Source organism: Cyprinodon variegatus, unplaced genomic scaffold (genome assembly GCF_000732505.1).
Source record: "Cyprinodon variegatus isolate N-32 unplaced genomic scaffold, C_variegatus-1.0 Scaffold293, whole genome shotgun sequence".
NCBI classification, from domain to species: domain Eukaryota; kingdom Metazoa; phylum Chordata; class Actinopteri; order Cyprinodontiformes; family Cyprinodontidae; genus Cyprinodon; species Cyprinodon variegatus.
This window is the reverse complement of record NW_015150746.1, coordinates 650,272-667,493: the sequence shown is the minus strand read 5'-3', so window position 1 is coordinate 667,493 and position 17,222 is coordinate 650,272. Positions and strand designations below refer to the sequence as shown.

The following is a 17,222-nucleotide window of genomic DNA, read 5'->3' as shown; positions in this document are numbered from 1 at the left end:
AACATTTTTCAAGTCCCCTGGAGTTTGACACCGCTGGTCTAAACAGTATACCCACAGTGCTTTTAACTAATGTCTGCCCTTTGAACACTGTTCACCAATCCTCTGATGGCTACCTCCAGCGGTATATTGCATTTTGTTACAAAGCTCATTTACTGAACTGGTTTTTTGACATAATTATAATACAATTATACGTTCTGGAACCAGAATGTCTAATACCTGGTAGCCTACTGGTAGTCTATACTTGCTTAAATGAAAAGAAAAGTTTTAAAAGTTTTACTTGTACTCTGCTTTCTTTGAAGCTGTGCTATTTTACTAAACTTCTAATGTACATCGAGGGCTGGAGAGTTGTGTGGCAGAGTCCTATAAGGACAAAATAAACTAAAAGCACGAAACAATTTTTTAAAGATGGCAGATACGAAAAGTTTTGTAGCCATTACATCTAGACCTCCAACCACACTACAGGATATGCTGGGAATTTGATAAAGTGGGGCTGTTGAGATTTATCAAGAGCTTCAATTCTCTACAGAGGAGTGAGTGAGATGAACATGTTACATCTGCTATGACGGTGTTCGAATGCAGAATGAGAAATTATCTGACAGCATTCACAAATGCAGAAGAAGCAACGCTGCCTAAGAATCCTGCTGTAGACTCTGTACAAGGCATTGGCTGATTAATGACTATGTTGGACTAATAACTTCACTCAGTGTTTGTTTGCTGTTACATAATTGCCTGCATACAACACTGACAATAGCTGACAACTAAAAACCTGCTGAGACAATTAAATTCCTCCTTTTGTTTGGCTTTTGTGTTTAGGAGGAGTCTATTTAAGACCTCCGGTGTCTTAGATTGCTGCTGTCTAAGTGCATAAATGATGTTTCATTATCTTAATATTCCTGTTGTTTTAAAGAGTAATTCTAAAGGAAGACATTTTGGGAGCAATTAGAACTGCAAGTGGCATTTTCGTCCGTTTTTCTTCATGGCTCCTTTAGGACTCAATCTGGTTAGATGGTGTTTTGTCAACACCAACAAAGAAGCTTTGCAGAGATATTCAAATGGAATTGAGTCTGGTCTGACTGGATCACCCAAGAACATTTACTGGCTGCTTCGGAAGCGACTCCTGTTTTATTTTGGCTGTGTACAATTAGGTAACATTGTGTTGAAAAATGTTTGAAACTCAGGTCTAAGTTAAATAATATTCTGGAGGACATATCATTGACATATCTGTATTTCATTGTTTTAATCATTTTGTGGTTTGATCAACCCAGAAAACATTGGTTGTCCAGGTCTCAAGGTCTTTAAGATGTGTTTGGCAAAATTCAAGCATACTCGCCTCTCTGCAAGTGAACACTGAAGCTCCGTCTGCACTACATACTCAGCAAAAACAGCTAAATGATTTTGTTTTGTTTTTCTACATGTGTTGCAAGACAAAAATTACAAATATCTTGCATAGTCCTTGTTTGGTGGTTCTATGTACTCATTTTAACCTCTTGGACACTAGGCCTGTTTTCGAGAAATATGCTTGAAAATAACATGCCCAAAATCAATTGAATATATCTCAAGAACTACAGAGTTTATTTTAATTGTTTTGGTATCAAAATGCATTCTGGGCAGCACTTCTTTCATGCATGGTTTCTAAAAAAATATGAAGCTGATGTGCTTACCATAGAAGAGGCCTCTAAAGACTTCTTGAGAGTTGTGCACTTTAACCTTATGAAAAGTATGAAGGGTCGTTTCCAGAAAAACTTTTTTTTCCCCTGGCAGCTCACAAGGAGAATTGTATGTCTGCAGAGTATCTATGGCCGTTAATGGACCATTGTGTCCTTGGTCATCTCCCTGGCCAAAGCCCTTCTTCAATAATTAAGTTTGATCAGATCTCGGGAGGCCTTTGATGGCTCATAAATAAAGTTTTTAAAATATGGAGACCACAATCCTGTTTCTAGACCTCTGAGGTTTAAAGACATTGAATTTACAACAAAAGAGCTGCATTCAAATTGCTGAAACATCATAAGGATAAATAACAGATACATCAGATGCACTTTAACTCTAATTTTAGTATCAAAACAGGGGATACGAATAATAATGTAAATCTCTCTCTCTTGTTTAAAGTTTACAAAAAATACTGGTGTCATCATTGGCTTTTTGGAAAAATGAACTCAGATCATCTTTAGAAAAAATTAATAAAGTAAAACAAAATGAATTTAGCATTACTTTTTCATAGTGTTTAGTGTTTGCATGTCAATGGTTAATATAACCCTGGTCCAGTTCTGTGCTTCAGCTGAGCACCTTCTCTCATGTCAGCTTTTACATAAATAAGAGCTTTTCTCTCCATCACTTGCTCTCCTTCTTTCTCTTATGCACGCCCACACAGAGCCTGTCAGAGGCACATGAGGATGGGTGGAGGAAGGAGGGAGGTGGGTGAAGCATGACACGTGAAAAAAAGGAACAGTGTTGCTCTTAACGCTGCATCCGCAGCTCTTTATCTGTTGTTTTACAGTATTCCTTCTTCTGTCCCTCCTTCTTACAGAAACGAATGTTTTAAAGTGTATTTCCTCTCAGGAAGAAAATTAGCTCTTGTGAATTAGTATTCAAGTTCTCCTTTGTTCTTAAAATTACCCATATTCTTGTAAATATCTGCCCTCTTCTGGAGAAGAGATTTTGATTAATCTCAGTTAATTCATGTGTAAATGAGGGCTCTGCTAATTGGTTTGAATTAAAGGAGATAAAATGATGGTAAAAATATCACGTTTCATGATAATTTGGGATCTGTGAGCCATAAAAAAAGGTCACAGCAGGTATATTATCCACTGTTTACCCCTGTCTTTGTGCACGAGGGGATAAAAGCTCAGAAGATAAATCTTCCTGGCAGAGATGATGGCCAGAAATAAAAGCTATTACTTTTAGGTCTGTTTCTGGGCTTGCTCTTTTGTGTTACATCAATAAAGTCACATATTTCTGCAGATACTCATGGAGGGCTGTTGTTCAAGACTTTGCACACCAATCAGTTACCATGGTAGCTCACGGGTTGTGTTTTTTTATGTTTTTTTTTTTTTACCTGACCTACAGTTACATGGTTAGATGCTTGCCTCACTAAGCACTCTTCCCATGAGCTATATCCTCTTTCATGCACAAGGCACTGTACCTAGCTCAAATTGCTTTCATCAGTGGCAAACATCAGTAAAAAAAATCTTTTTTTCTCCTTGTTTTTTATTGAATGCATCCCTAAAATTATGGACAAATAGATGTTTTCTTCCTTTCCAATTTTTCAATAGAAACTGCTCCTTTTTTATTTATAACTACAAACCATATATCTTTTTTCAAATTATTACCTTTACTTAAAGACCTCTAGTATATTCCCTTGCAAACATGTTTATAGCCCTTATACTTTTACACATTTTATCATGACACAACTATAATCTTTGTTATATCTTTGCGGCTGCATCAACATCATTTAATATATGATCTGGAACTGAAAGGGGAAAAATGTGATGCCTTATTTTTATGTGTGAAGAAGGCAATACCTTTTTGGATACAGATTTTGCTGTAACTGCAGCTACTAGTGTTTTGGAATATGTTTCTGCTTTTGAACATCTACAGTTGGGGTGAACTGATAAAATTGTTCCTTTCTTATAAGCTGATACTGATATTGCAGCTTTGAGTTCTGACTGATACCAGTATTGATACAGTACATTGGCATGAAATGTGGAATGTTAGAAAAAGCTTGATGAAATGGTATTATTCAAACAGCAAACAATAGTAAACAACAATAATATAAGAATAACTTAACTGTTAATTATCAACCAATAGGTTAAGTAAACTTCAGAAGCCGAGTTTTCTTTAAGCTTCCTGGTTTTACAGAGTTTGGTTGCAGGCGAAAATATTTTAATATTTGTTGTTTTGAGTACTGTTGGACTGATCTTGGATTTTAGGGCTGTAAACATGTTATTGGATCAGGACATCTCTAGTCCCCAGTTTAAAATGTCTGCTCATTTGAAAATTAGCAAAAGTCCTTCAGGATGGAGACTGATCCTGAAAAGTCCATTTGGATTGAGCTTTTATTAGCCTATGCCATTTTAACTTGAGGACAAACCAAGAACCTCACCACACTTCACTGGACTATATTTATTTTACAAATGTTCAAATGGTTTTGTGCCTACATGGCTAAGTGAGAAGTTTTTTGTTTGTTGATTGTTTTTTTGTTTTTGTTTTTTTGTTTGTTTGTTTGGTTGGGCTGATTGATTGATTGATTGATTGATTGATTGATTGATTGATTGATTGATTGATTGATTGATTGATTGATTGATTGATTGACATAATTTAGGAAAAACTAACCTGTAAAAATCATAATTAAATTAAATTAAAATTAATTACATTAAAGTACAGTAGAAAAATATGTAATAAGTTTTGAAAAATGTATGAATAATAAGTGTACGAGTTTGAGTATTTGAATTATGTTGCTTAATGTGTGATGGATTCTTTTGTTTTCAAACCAAAATAAAATAATCATGCATTCATTAATTCAAAGTAACACCTAGAAAAAAAGGTTTTATACCAGAAATGAGCCCTATGCTGAGCCATGAATGTGAAATGGCAGTCCTTGAGAGGTGGTGCTGCAGGAGATAATAAGACATTTCTAAAAGAAAGCATCTAGTAACAGTTTGAGTGTTGAATTCTGATATTGGAACTGTGTAATCTGAATTAGACTGCTATTATAGGCTTCAATAGTCCCATTAGCAACCATGAACATACAGTATAACTCAGTTTTAGCTGATCATAAGTTGCAAGTCCTCAGATCATTCTTAAATCATTTTTTTCTGATCCCCGTCCTATTCCGAAGACCCGTGCCTTGTGTTTTAATTTGGCTGACAAACCACTAAACCAAAAGGAAAATTAAATTCAAAACATAACTGTATTAGGGCATACACAAGAGGCTTTGTTTATTTGATTTTGATATTCATCAACTTTTTTCTCACTGGACATTGTAGCTGATAGTTTTTCAATGTTACTAACCACCCATCATTTTCACTAGCTACAATAATGTTGTTAAAAACTGTGTTTCATACCATTAAAGCTGACTACCAGGTGCCAAAGTTTACTTAAACCAGATTTACAACTTTTTATAAGGTAAATGTTCTTTGCACACACTCATCAAACATACAATATTTAACACTACTGATCATTAAAAAGTATTCAGCTTTGATAAGGTTATGTGTAAAGCCCCTTTTATCTGAGGACATGCAGTGGACAAAGTAGTAAACTGCTGTTTCTTATTGCAAGTTTAAAATGTTGCAGGGAAGTAGAAGATTCATTTAAAAGAAGAAATAAACTGTAAGAACATGCATTTTTGGTAATACTTTGATTCAGCCCAGAGAGAAATATCAATATTGGCAAGACAGTTAGTGATTTAAAACGCTCTAAATACATTTAAAACAAAAAATAAACTTTATAAATAATTGACTGCATTCAGTAGTATTTTACCTGAACCAGAGCTAAATAATTCAAACTCTTATTATGAAATTCAGCATAGGAACAGCAGAGGCACACAGTGATGAGACTGTGCATGAAATAAATGCAGGAGGGACTGCAAGAAAAACACAATTTAAATATTCTACATATGGTACATCTAATTTTTGAATTTAAGTCTTAATTCAGTGAAAGCTCTGTGCATGTGTTACATGATTTAATAAGAGAAACAGAGGGGGAAATCTCTTCCCCTCCAGGCATTGGATACGTTTGACTCCCTTTCAGTGCTTCTGAGGAAACAGGGGCCAAAGTCTCCATAAGGACAGAAAAAAGTTGCTAGATTTTGCGATTAGTGCTTTTATGAAATAAAGGCGCTCTAGAAGTCTGAAAAGTCGCTAAATATAGTGACAAAAGCGCAAAGTAGGCAATACTGTTTGAATGTTCGTTAACAGCTTTACAATGTTGTTCTTCACAGGAAAATCTTTCTGAAGTAACAGCATTCATGAACAGAGCAATGAGCAAACACTATACGCAGGCGGTGCTCACGGGACATGTAGTGTTGCAGTCACAGTTAGATTTGCCTATTATTTCAGATGACTTTTGAGAAACCTACTATTAAAAGCATGAATAGAATCCAACCTTCCAGAGTGGCTAGCAGGAGTAGCTGAGCTACCCGCCACTCCTGAAAATCACTAGCATTTGGTGGGTTGGCAGGTGTTAATGTCAAGCCCTGGATCTTGATATGAAACATTCAGGTTTTACAGTTAAAAGGCTTTAATTTCTGAGTAGTCTTTACCTCCTGACGTTTGCAAGTTCTTTGTTTAACGTCCTTTTAGCAGTAGCTTTTTTTGTTGTGTAATTTTCCGTAAAGGTTACATTTGTAGAAGGTTTGCCTTGTTTCCCTGCTGACTGATTGTCCTAGCCGAGCTTCGGATCTGTGCAGCTCCTTAAATGTAACCATAGGCCTTCAGGCAGCCTTTCTGACTTTCCTGTATCTGCCATGCATGTAACTTAAAATAGATGACCATGCTTTCTGGGTTTGCAGTTGTGTTATGCTCTTTCTTTAAGTAAAGAGGAAGGTTTCAGTGACATCATTTCTAAGGTTATAGCTCTTCGGTTTGTTGCCTTGTACACTCTTTATTGCTCATATATGACAGCTAACCCCACTGTTAAAACAACTATGAAAGAAGAGTTCATGCAATAGTTTGTGCATATAAATTGAGTTTAAATATAATTTTCAATAAACCAGGGAAAGTAGTACATGAAGGATTGACCTAGGCTACATGCACCCAGCAGATCTCTATGCTCAATAAAGATTTTTGGCTGAAATTTTATATTACTGGCGTGTTCTTTCATACAACTAGTTAAATGCAGCTGTAATTAGACTTCTGATCACCCAAGTGACCCACAAGCGCAAAAGAATAATTCAAATGTCACACAGCAGCACACTGTTTATATAACTACTAATGAATATAGCTTTCCCTAGGAATGTTTAATTCAATTTCCTAGCGGAAAAAAAACATTATAGGGGATGTTACTGTCACCATTTTATTATTAAACTCTTGAGCGGTGGGAATAGACACTTTCATAAGCACATCATAAACAAAGAATGAGTGTAAATACAAAGCAGATCACATCTGTTGAAACCTTATTACTGCAACTTGATTTGCCAACCAGTTTTTGGTAGACACAGGATTCTGATTGCAGAAATAAAAATAAGGCTCTTGAAATTAAACAGGTCTGATATAATTAATAGTTTAAAAGCTATTTTTTTATATTATATTATTATTATATTTGTTCTCTTAATAACCCCTACCCTAAGTTGGTCTGTCATATTAAATCCTTTTTTATATATAGTTTGTTGTTGTAACATAAAAAAAATAAAAAAGTCTAAAAGCTTAGTACTTTCCAAAGCACTATAAGTTTTTGAATAGAGTTCCAAAGTAAAAACACAAACCAGGCCAGAATCCATTCCTTAGAGTGCACTCTGATAAATTATTCAGAAATGGAAGGAGGATCCAGGACAAGCTGCCCTTCAAAGTGTAGTGACCTTTCAACAAGAACAGTTATGAAGGAAGCTAAAGGCAAGTTACTCCAGCACTTTGCCAGTCACATCAGAACAAAAGAAACCATTCTGAAAGGTTCAGGCTGCTGAGAAGTTACCTTTTTTATTGGACCTCCCAATGGTGGTTGGACTCCTTCCATATGGCTCTTTGCATTGCACTGTGTGTAATGAATGTCCTTATAAACAAATGTGTATTCAACATTTTTAAAAATCTCTCATTAGCTTAGAAAGACATTTAGTTGTCTGCAATCTGCAGCTTAGCCACAAGATGTCCCTAAATCCCAAATGCCTCTTCTTTTTTCAACAAAGCTGTAAATATAAAATTTTTCTCCTTTCATCTTCATTATCTTCTCTGCTTTTGGCCTTGCCTAATATTACATGTTTAATATGAGTGTAACATCTAAAACCAATGGCTCACTTAGAGAAGAGGCCATGGGTGAATGAAGAGCCACTGTGTAGAAATTCACTTGGCAGCTGTGACATAAAAAGGCCATGACGCATCATTTCATGCTTTAAAATGAAATTAAAAGTACATAAATAAGTTGTCACAATCAGCATTGCTGCTCATCTGACAGATCATAAAATACAGCAGTAGGTTTTCAATGCGGGGCTGCATGGTGGAGCAGGGGGTTGTTCTGTTGCCTTGCAGCAAGAAGGATCTGGGTTAGATTCCTTGCCTGCGGTCATTCTGCATGAAGTTGAATGTTCTCCCTATCCTGCAAATAGGCAACGGCCCCACAGTGACCTGACAAGGACTAAGTGGGTGAAGATGGTTGGAAGGTTTTCAATGCAGCTGTGCCACATGTCGGGTCTATTTGATGGTGTTTTATTTTGTCAAACGGCTGCCTGCAGCTGCTTCTCCTAAAATTGGTGCATCTTCCTGCCAATCTAAACACCTTTGATTTTGTGCTAAAGAAGGAAAGCTATACAGTTGCCCAGAATCCTTTGCCAACAAGTTTAATCCACAAAAATACATTGTTTTGTGACATATTATATATATATATATATATATATATATATATATATATATATATATATATATATATATATATATATATATATATATATAAACATTACCTCCATACAACGAAACAATACCAACACAAATAAATCCTCACTAGTGCAATATTGTTCTTTTTCCCTCAGTGTTATAATCCTTCTGTCAGAAAAAAATGGCCCAAAATTAGCCCCCTCCAGGAAGCATAACTTCACAACTTGTCTCTCTGTACGTGTGTTGCTGTAGAAGAACAGAGGAGTGTGTTTGTGACAAACCGTTGGGCTGGTGAATGTGTATTACGTCAAAAAGTCACACTCATCAGCGGCCTTCTGTACAATGTGACTGTTCAGTCAAAAGTTTGGGGTGTTAGGATGACACTCACACATTGCTTTGGTGCTGCTGGGCACGGAAGCTGCCTCTGTTTAACAATGCACAGCGCAGACTTACAGTACATCTTAATAAGCAGACTGTGAGGGAATTATTAATCTCAGCACTGGTGAAAATACTGATGCTCTTGTCCCCTCAGTTTCAAAGACGATTCTGATAGAAACAGAGAAAAAGGTTGAAAATTGCTTTCCTTTCAATCCATTAACCTCTCTACTCTTAGACTCTTTTAGGAGCTTCATTAAGTTTAGAATAATGGAAGCTGTAATAATGTAAACTATCCCTCCATCCATCCATCTATCACTCCCTCCCTTCCTCCCTCAATTCATCTATCTCTTCCTCCCTCTCTCAATCCATCCATGCATTATTCTGTCCATCCATACCTCCATCCATCTCTCCATTCATCCATCTGTCCATCCATAACTCCATCCATCTCTCCATCCATCTATTCATCCATCCATCCATCCATCCATCCATCCCTCCATCCATGCATTCCATCAGTTGGACCAGCATTTTCTCTTTAGACTGTGATGTCTTCAGAGGCAGATTTTAGTCAGAACTTTTAGGTTTTCCAGAATTTTACTCCTGATCCTACTGTATTTCTTGCTGCCACAGTAAATCTTGTTTAAACTGATTTCTACTTCCTCAGTCTCTTTACACTAGTAACAAAGAGCCTCAGGCCAGGCTAGACGCTCAAGGTTACTCTCCTCCAAGTAGTCTGCAAAATAGAAAGCAGTAGCCTTCATCATGGAGAAATAAAGCACATCTAGATCTGCTGGGATAGAGGCTGACTCACTGCCTTAGTCTTTTCAAATCAGTGCTGTTCCTTGGTCACAGTTTAAGCTCTGCCTTCTAATCTTTAGGAATTGGTATTATTGCCTTAAACTCTAAGAGAGGAGCTGTCTACTAGTTTAGAGAGGAATCATTTTGATTTGTGGATGTCAGTCCCTTTTTACAGTTTCTTACCTGCCATCATCTGCTGTTGTTTCAGTCGGTGAACCGCAGAGATCTGGATACGTGACCTGCAGACTTAACAAAGGCTTTGTGTGTTGTTGGGTTTCCATGTCTGAACATGTTTGATCTCTCTTTGTTGGCGTATAACAACCTGAAGCTAAACAATCTTTTTCACATGTAACGCCTGTGATGTTGCTCCGGTTCCATTTGAACGATCTGATTCTAATATCTGAATGCTTCCAAGCTTTTAAAGATAAGATGTAAACACAAACTGAGTCTCGTGCTCAATCGAGGATGGCAGAACAGTCCTGCTGCCTGGAAAATGAGCTGCATGTCATTTTCATACTTTGGTGGTGGCGGCGATAACTATCTCTGTTAATTATTCATGGACCACTAATGTGCATATCTGTTCTCCTCTCAGACAGAAAAAAGGAGGGGAAAAGCAAACTGATCAGCCACAGATAAATTAAGCTGCCAAAGTAATAAAATTATATTCCTGGGTGATGTCTAGCTTATTCTTTTGTAAGAACTAGATGAAAACCAGGGGAACATTACTCTTTAAGGGAGTCATCTGTAAATCAGTACTAGAAAGCCATAAATATGGCAGATATAAAGATCCAGATGAAATCATGCCTTTTTTTGCTCACATGTGTTTTGTGATTCTGATCTCAGTGGTGCAGGGTGAAGCATTTTGAGGTAACATTTTATGCATATAGAACTTGGAGCTAAGAAGGTGGCTTTCTTTGAGGCTTAAGCGATCGCTATGGTAACTCATGGTGAACACCTAATCTGCTCCAGCAAAGAGGCTAAAAACAGCCACCCCTCAACTGATTCTTTTCCTGATGATATCCTTTTATCCGTTCTCACTGCATGTATAATGCCTGCAGGTTAATTATGGCACCAACTGCAGCCGAGTCATAAGCTATAATAGAATCAGCATGTCTCATGCTATCACAGAATCGCAAACTTTGCATATTCACTAAGGAATGCAGAAACTGCAAACCCTGAAACCAAGGGGTTTTATCATCTTATCCTCTTTAACATGCAAGTGTTTTTTTTGCCACAGTGTTCAGCATCTTAAGTTTGTTGTTTACTTGAAAAGAAAAAGTCAGTCTGGTAAACACATCTGGAATGTCTGTGGTAGAACACATGTGGTAGAACAAGTGTTCTTATTGGTAAGATGTTATATCAAAGACACATTGACAACCAAAAAAAAAGAACAATAAGTAAGGAAACATAGTGCAGAAGAATGACTACTAAATGACCACCATTTTTACATTTTTGTCCTATAAAACCATCAATCATGAATAGATTGCATAAACAGATTATATCTGAAGGCCTTATTTTATATTTCTTTGTCATAAATGGAAATCATAAAAGTGTGGCATGCTATTTGATAAAAGTAGCGGGAAAGATAGAAAAGTTCAGGTATATGTATCGCAGGCCCTACATCTGACTTTTATCGAAGAGCCAGTCTTGTAAACGTTGTTGCTCTTGTTCTCCCTTACATCCAAATCTTTGATAGAAAACTAACTTTGTCAACCTGAACAAATTACCCAATCACTGAAACATGGAAGCGGAAGCATTATACTGTAAGGGTGCTTTGGGACAGTGGAGCTGATTATAACAGATGAAAGATGGATGTATTTAATTACTAAAAGAAGAAAGACATGTATAATTATTTGTCTCCAGGGGTCTAAATGCAAATGCAAGCTGTGTAAAATCCTTTCATAGCACAAGTTTTCATTACTTTTTGTTTATTCATAATATATAATTATATGAAATACATTAACATTTGTGGTTCTTATGTGACAAGTAGTGAAGAATTCAAGGGGGACAAATACTTACATGGGAAAAATGCCAAATTAGGAAAAGATCGAAATAAACATGACTTTACTAAAATATATCCCACTGACTGAATAATATGGCTTCAGTCTTATCTTTTCAGCTTCACTCGCTCAACCATTATAGATACTAGCAAAAGATACAAACATAGACATCAGTGGGACAAATGAGAAAGCTGACTTTTTTTAGTAAGACACAATCTTTGGATCCATTAATTAAAACAAGTTTGCAGTTTTAAACTACAAAGTAGTAGGAGGCACCATAAGACCTGCAATGATAATTTCTGCCTGTATAACAAAATGAGAGCAGCTCTTTGATTGAGAAGAGTGTAAATGCTTTCAAATTTTTCAAGGTTTCTCACACAGAGTCTTTTGTTCTTGCCTGACTCGCTCCTGTGTTTTGTCTCAACAGGGATACCTGTGTCCACTAAAAGGTTGTGTGTGGAAGAGCATGTTGTGACAGCCATGTCTCTGGAGATGGAAAAGACCATCACCAAGCTGATGTATGACTTCCAGAGGAACTCCACCTCCGATGACGACTCCGGTTGTGCGCTAGAGGAGTACGCCTGGGTTCCCCCTGGCCTAAGTCCCGAGCAGGTACTAAGCTATCTAATATTCAAGCGAAAAGTTATTTCTTATTTCTGTCCCAAACACCCAAACTATATCAATAAACTGAGGCAGTATGAATAACTTATTCATCTGGACAATCTACGACCCTTTCTTTGAGGTAAAAAGACTATTCTAACAAATAAAAAAGCCCATTGGATCATTAATCTTTACAGTAATATTGAATAAATGTTCATAATATTAAGAGGGAATTTATTCCGGTCACACAAATCACTAAAAATAACATTAGAGAGGCTCATCAAACAAGGTTTTATTAGGGTTGAATAATAAGGGTCCAATATTAAGGGTACATAAAAAAAAATTCATTAAAAACTTACATAATGCCTTTTTAAATATCGTTATTGCAAACAACTAATACATTTTTATAGCCTTTATTTTTTGTCAGCGATTAACATTTTACATTGAGAGCTGATGAATACACAATATTTAAGATATGAATATTATATCAAACTGATAAAAAAGAATCTAAAACAAAAATGTTGGACAATAAAAAAAGCATGTTTTGTATTTGCTGATATATACAGTAGCAGCCATTCAAAATGGCCCTTCCCAGTATTACGCCAGCAGAATTGCAGCCCACTCTCCTGCAACTCCCAGCAATATCACCTCCATAAAGCCAACATAATTTTTACTCTGACTCCACCCTTTCTCTGAATTACAGGGTCTGACCAGGATATGACACTTTTCTTTAGATCCTGATGTCCACAAATCACGACCGAAAGAATATTTTACTACAAAGATTTGAATATAGGAAAATGTTAAGTAGATTAGTATTCTGATAAATAACTAGTTCAAATTGCTCTATAACAATGGCAAATGTGTAGTTTTGTTTAAATTAATAGCAGTCTGACATCTCCAAGAAGCTCAGTCACTGTTTTTGGTCTAAATTATATACAAGAAATGGTAGATGATTGGAACATAATCAAACCAGAGTACTTCCTGGGAAAAGGCAACAGAGGTAATAACACCTACAGCCCTGTGAGCGGGGAATGGATGCTAAGAAAAGTAGCAGTGTGTAGTTACAGTAAATCAGTGAGCTCATTCATATTGTGAAAAGGAAAGTGCAAATAGGTGACTTTAAGTTACGAAATAAGGCAGCAAACTTTGTACATGCTGTTTACATTTCATTCCTCTCCAAAAATCTTAGTAAAAAGGGTAATTCCAGACCAATCCACTAATTTTTATTTGAAAGACGTCAGATAGAACAGGGAAAATGTGTGAAGAAGGAGAGATAATATAAGGCAGCTGGGCTAAAATAATCTTTTCTTTCTTTTACAATTACAATCAAAACCAGAATGAGATAAAAGGAAATAGTAAAGTGCTATATTTGATCAAAGGTAAGTCTAAAATGATGAAGTCTTTGGCAATGATAATTTTTACATTGGTCAAGAAAGGCCCATTGGGAATACAAAAGAAATTATATAACTAACCAAGCTATAGCCAAGAAGCATGACAAAGTCCTAGTGTTGGAAACATCATGCATTGAAAATGTTTCAGTTTGTCACAAAACAGCATTTGCAAAAATAGAAACCACTGAACATTGTGATTGCTAATGAAAGTAAGGCCATATGCTATGATAATGTTTCTCAGTTTTCTGATTAGCCAAGAACACATCAACATTCTCCAGCTCTGCTGGCTGTGATCAATGCCTTACTTTGAATTGTTTGTACAACAGAAACAAACGATGTTGATGCAAATAGTGTTTATTTAATCAATGTGTATATATCAAATTTGCTTTTCCTACAGTCAAACTCATTTTGTTTCTTTATTTCAGCATATTCCAGCATGTTTAAATGCTGTGAAATTAAAGACACCAAAGTCAGTAATTGTTCTTCTGAATCTGGAAATTCCAACTTGTTTAGCTTGCAGACTCTTCATGTCTCTGTTAGGAACCATTTGCATCCTAAATGCCTTTAATTCCATGCCTGACCACACTTATTAAATAAGTGGAAATCGTCTCTACAGCTTTGCTTTTTTTTTTCTCTTTTTTTTTTGCATGTTTTAATAAACACATAGATTGCTTCGACAGTGTCAACCTTAAACGCCTTTGTCTTTCTTCTATAAGAGAAAGACACTAATACAACAGGCCACCTAGGGCTCTGTTAACAGATGACAGGAAGGCTGATAACAGTGATTTTCTTTAGTCAGCCATCTTGACAGGATGCTGAAAGAGGCTGCAGCCTCTGTCATCCAGCAGGAGGTGCAGGCAATTGAAGCTGCCTGTTTCTCTTTTAATGCACTTGAATTTAACGATTTTTAGGCCTGTCACTTCTGGTGTCACTCTGTACAATGCCATTTAACAGGAAATAATAATGTGCAATGGCCCATTGAGCTGTCAGGAAATCTATTTACACTGACTCTGTCATTAGTTTCAGCTGTGTTCAAATTGTCTTTATTGAAAGGTTTTGTTTCTAAAGTTTGGACTTCTAATATGGCTTAACTTTTTATGGAATAATAATTTAATTTATAAAGTACTGAGGTGTATGAGCAAGCTGAGTTAAGATATTTTAGGGTTCAAAAAGCAATCAGTCTCAAAATCCATCAAAAGTCAGTCTTACTGAAAATCTCCAAATTAATCTATTTTTAGACCATTTCTGGAAATTTGGGTTTAAGTATCTTTTAAAAAAAATCATGAGATGTTTTATAGATACATATAGACAATCAAGAGTACTACACTTCAACACAGGTCATAAAAAGAGAAGAAACAAGTAATCAGCTAAATGGTTTTCTATTGTTCCGTCCGTCTGTTTGTCCATCTGTCTGCTGAGCCACAGGGGGATGGTACCTCTCAATTTGTTAATGTCTTCACTGATTTTATATATGCTTTGTTTCTGAGCCAAACTGAGTTACCTGTTGATCACAGGTGCAATATGCTGCAGAGTTCTATTTAAAAGAGGACTTTGCATTACTGTGAATGATGTTTTGGAAAGCAGAGTTTATTTATATTGCGCATTGGAAAGCTAACCGCAATCTGAAAAAGCACTGAGCATAGAAAGAGTTTAGGACAAGAAGAGAAATTAGCTTTTCTCTTCATGCAAAATTAAATAATAAAGACTTATCACCTATAAAATGACTTTGAGGTCCAGACTGAAAAGCCCCTGAATTATCTCAACTGTTGCAACCAATCAAATGCCTTGTTTCAATGTTTTGACATCTTTATTCTAGACATCCTTGAAACTCTAACCAGTTTTGAATAATGAATTGATTTTATTTCTGTTGCTTATTGTTTTTTTCCATTTTTACAGACCATATCACTGTGTTAAAATAACAAGTGAGAAATGCATTTTATTTTCTGTTGCCAATATTCATCATTATGACTTTAAAATCAAGAAAGACAGTTCACAGTAGCTGGTATTGTAATAAATGATTATAATTTAATATGATATAAAAATGCATTTTTTAGTTTAAAACAGAAAAATGTGCACTAATCAGTGGGAAAAATTAACACCTTCATATTCATCAGTGTTGCAGCTGATAACATAATTTATCATGTTTTTGCTAACTATTTTTCCACTTGATCCAATACTTGTGATAAAAAGTACAAAAGTGCAAACAGACCCCGACCTCTAAAACATATCTAGCACTGCTGGACAGCCAATTCGACTTGTTTCATTGACAGAACTAACTGGACTGGTTCTGTTTTGCATAAAATTGAATCCATTCACTCTCTGGCTTCTAACTGATCATTGAATGTTTTAGTGTTTCCTCACTTTAGATTCAGGGCGGCTCCTAAAGAAAGTTTCTGAGTGGCACTGAAAACCTGTTCAAGGTAAACGGAGGAACACTGAAAACCTGGCAGGCTACTAAGAGGATCCTATTTTTCTGATTGCGTCAGAACCTACCTTACTAAAGGCAATGTGCTTCTGGGGAAGGAGCTGTCACCAAGATCTGATCAACCAGTTAGGATCAAACTTGGATTGACATGATAGTAATATCTTGCTAGAGTATATAATAAATTGTGGTGCTGATTTTCTCTTAACTATATTAAGTATTCTGAATAAACCCCCAAACATTTAATTAACTGATGCAGTGCAAAATTGATATATTAGACAGACAGACAGACAGATACATTTGATATATTGTAATACTGTAACAATGCAATCAGCGTTGTGGTGATTGATCAAATAGCTGAGAATTTTCAGAATTTCTTGATACTATTTAAAAATCTTTCATATTATTATTTTTACATATTATTATTTTAATATTATCATATTATTATTTTTCATATTATTATTTTTACAGGCATTTAGAAAAATCTGTTTATCAACATTGATGTCATAAAATTCCTACTTTGGAAATGCAAGATGTAATTAAGTGTAAGAAAAGGATTTTTTCCTTTTATTTGTTACCTTTTAGTGTAGTTTTGAGATATATCAGAACTGGCAAATGTCTCCTTTTTTTGGCTTGACAAAAATCATGAAATATTGACATCTTTCTATTTTTTACTTTGATCCTAATTTTATTTCACTATATAAGTCATTATCTGTCTGTCACATACAGACAAATTAGTCTGCTATTATCATTACTTTTTCGTAACATTGAATTGGAAGGATCAGTCATGTTCCACAAGTAGAATAAATCTCTTCAGACTTGCTTTTATTTAAGGAAAATGAAATAGGGTTTCTTTTTATCATGCTAAATTAGCTATTTGTTAGACCTAGATTATATTCAAGAGGAAGGTTTAATTTCATTTTCAATGTGCTTCACTTATTCCCACGATGGCAGTCTAGGCCATGCAGTAGAAAAAGAAATCAGTATATTTAAACATGACTGTATGGTTCAGTATAGTATAGTATAGTGTAGTGTAGTGTAGTGTAGTGTAGTGTAGTGTAGTATAGTGTAGTATAGTATAGTATAGTATAGTATAGTATAGTATAGTATAGTATAGTAT

At 35.6% G+C, this 17,222-nt stretch overlaps 1 protein-coding gene across 1 annotated transcript in view; it reads left to right on the top strand.

Moving 5' to 3' along the window:
* Positions 1-17,222, top strand: part of LOC107090383 (prickle-like protein 2) — a 56,946-nt gene that overhangs the window by 29,883 nt on the left and 9,841 nt on the right. The window contains exon 2 of the mRNA XM_015383718.1: positions 12,117-12,301. Coding sequence (XP_015239204.1) covers positions 12,170-12,301 — 132 coding nt within the window. The 5' untranslated portion in view covers positions 12,117-12,169. The remainder of the gene's footprint in view (positions 1-12,116; positions 12,302-17,222) is intronic.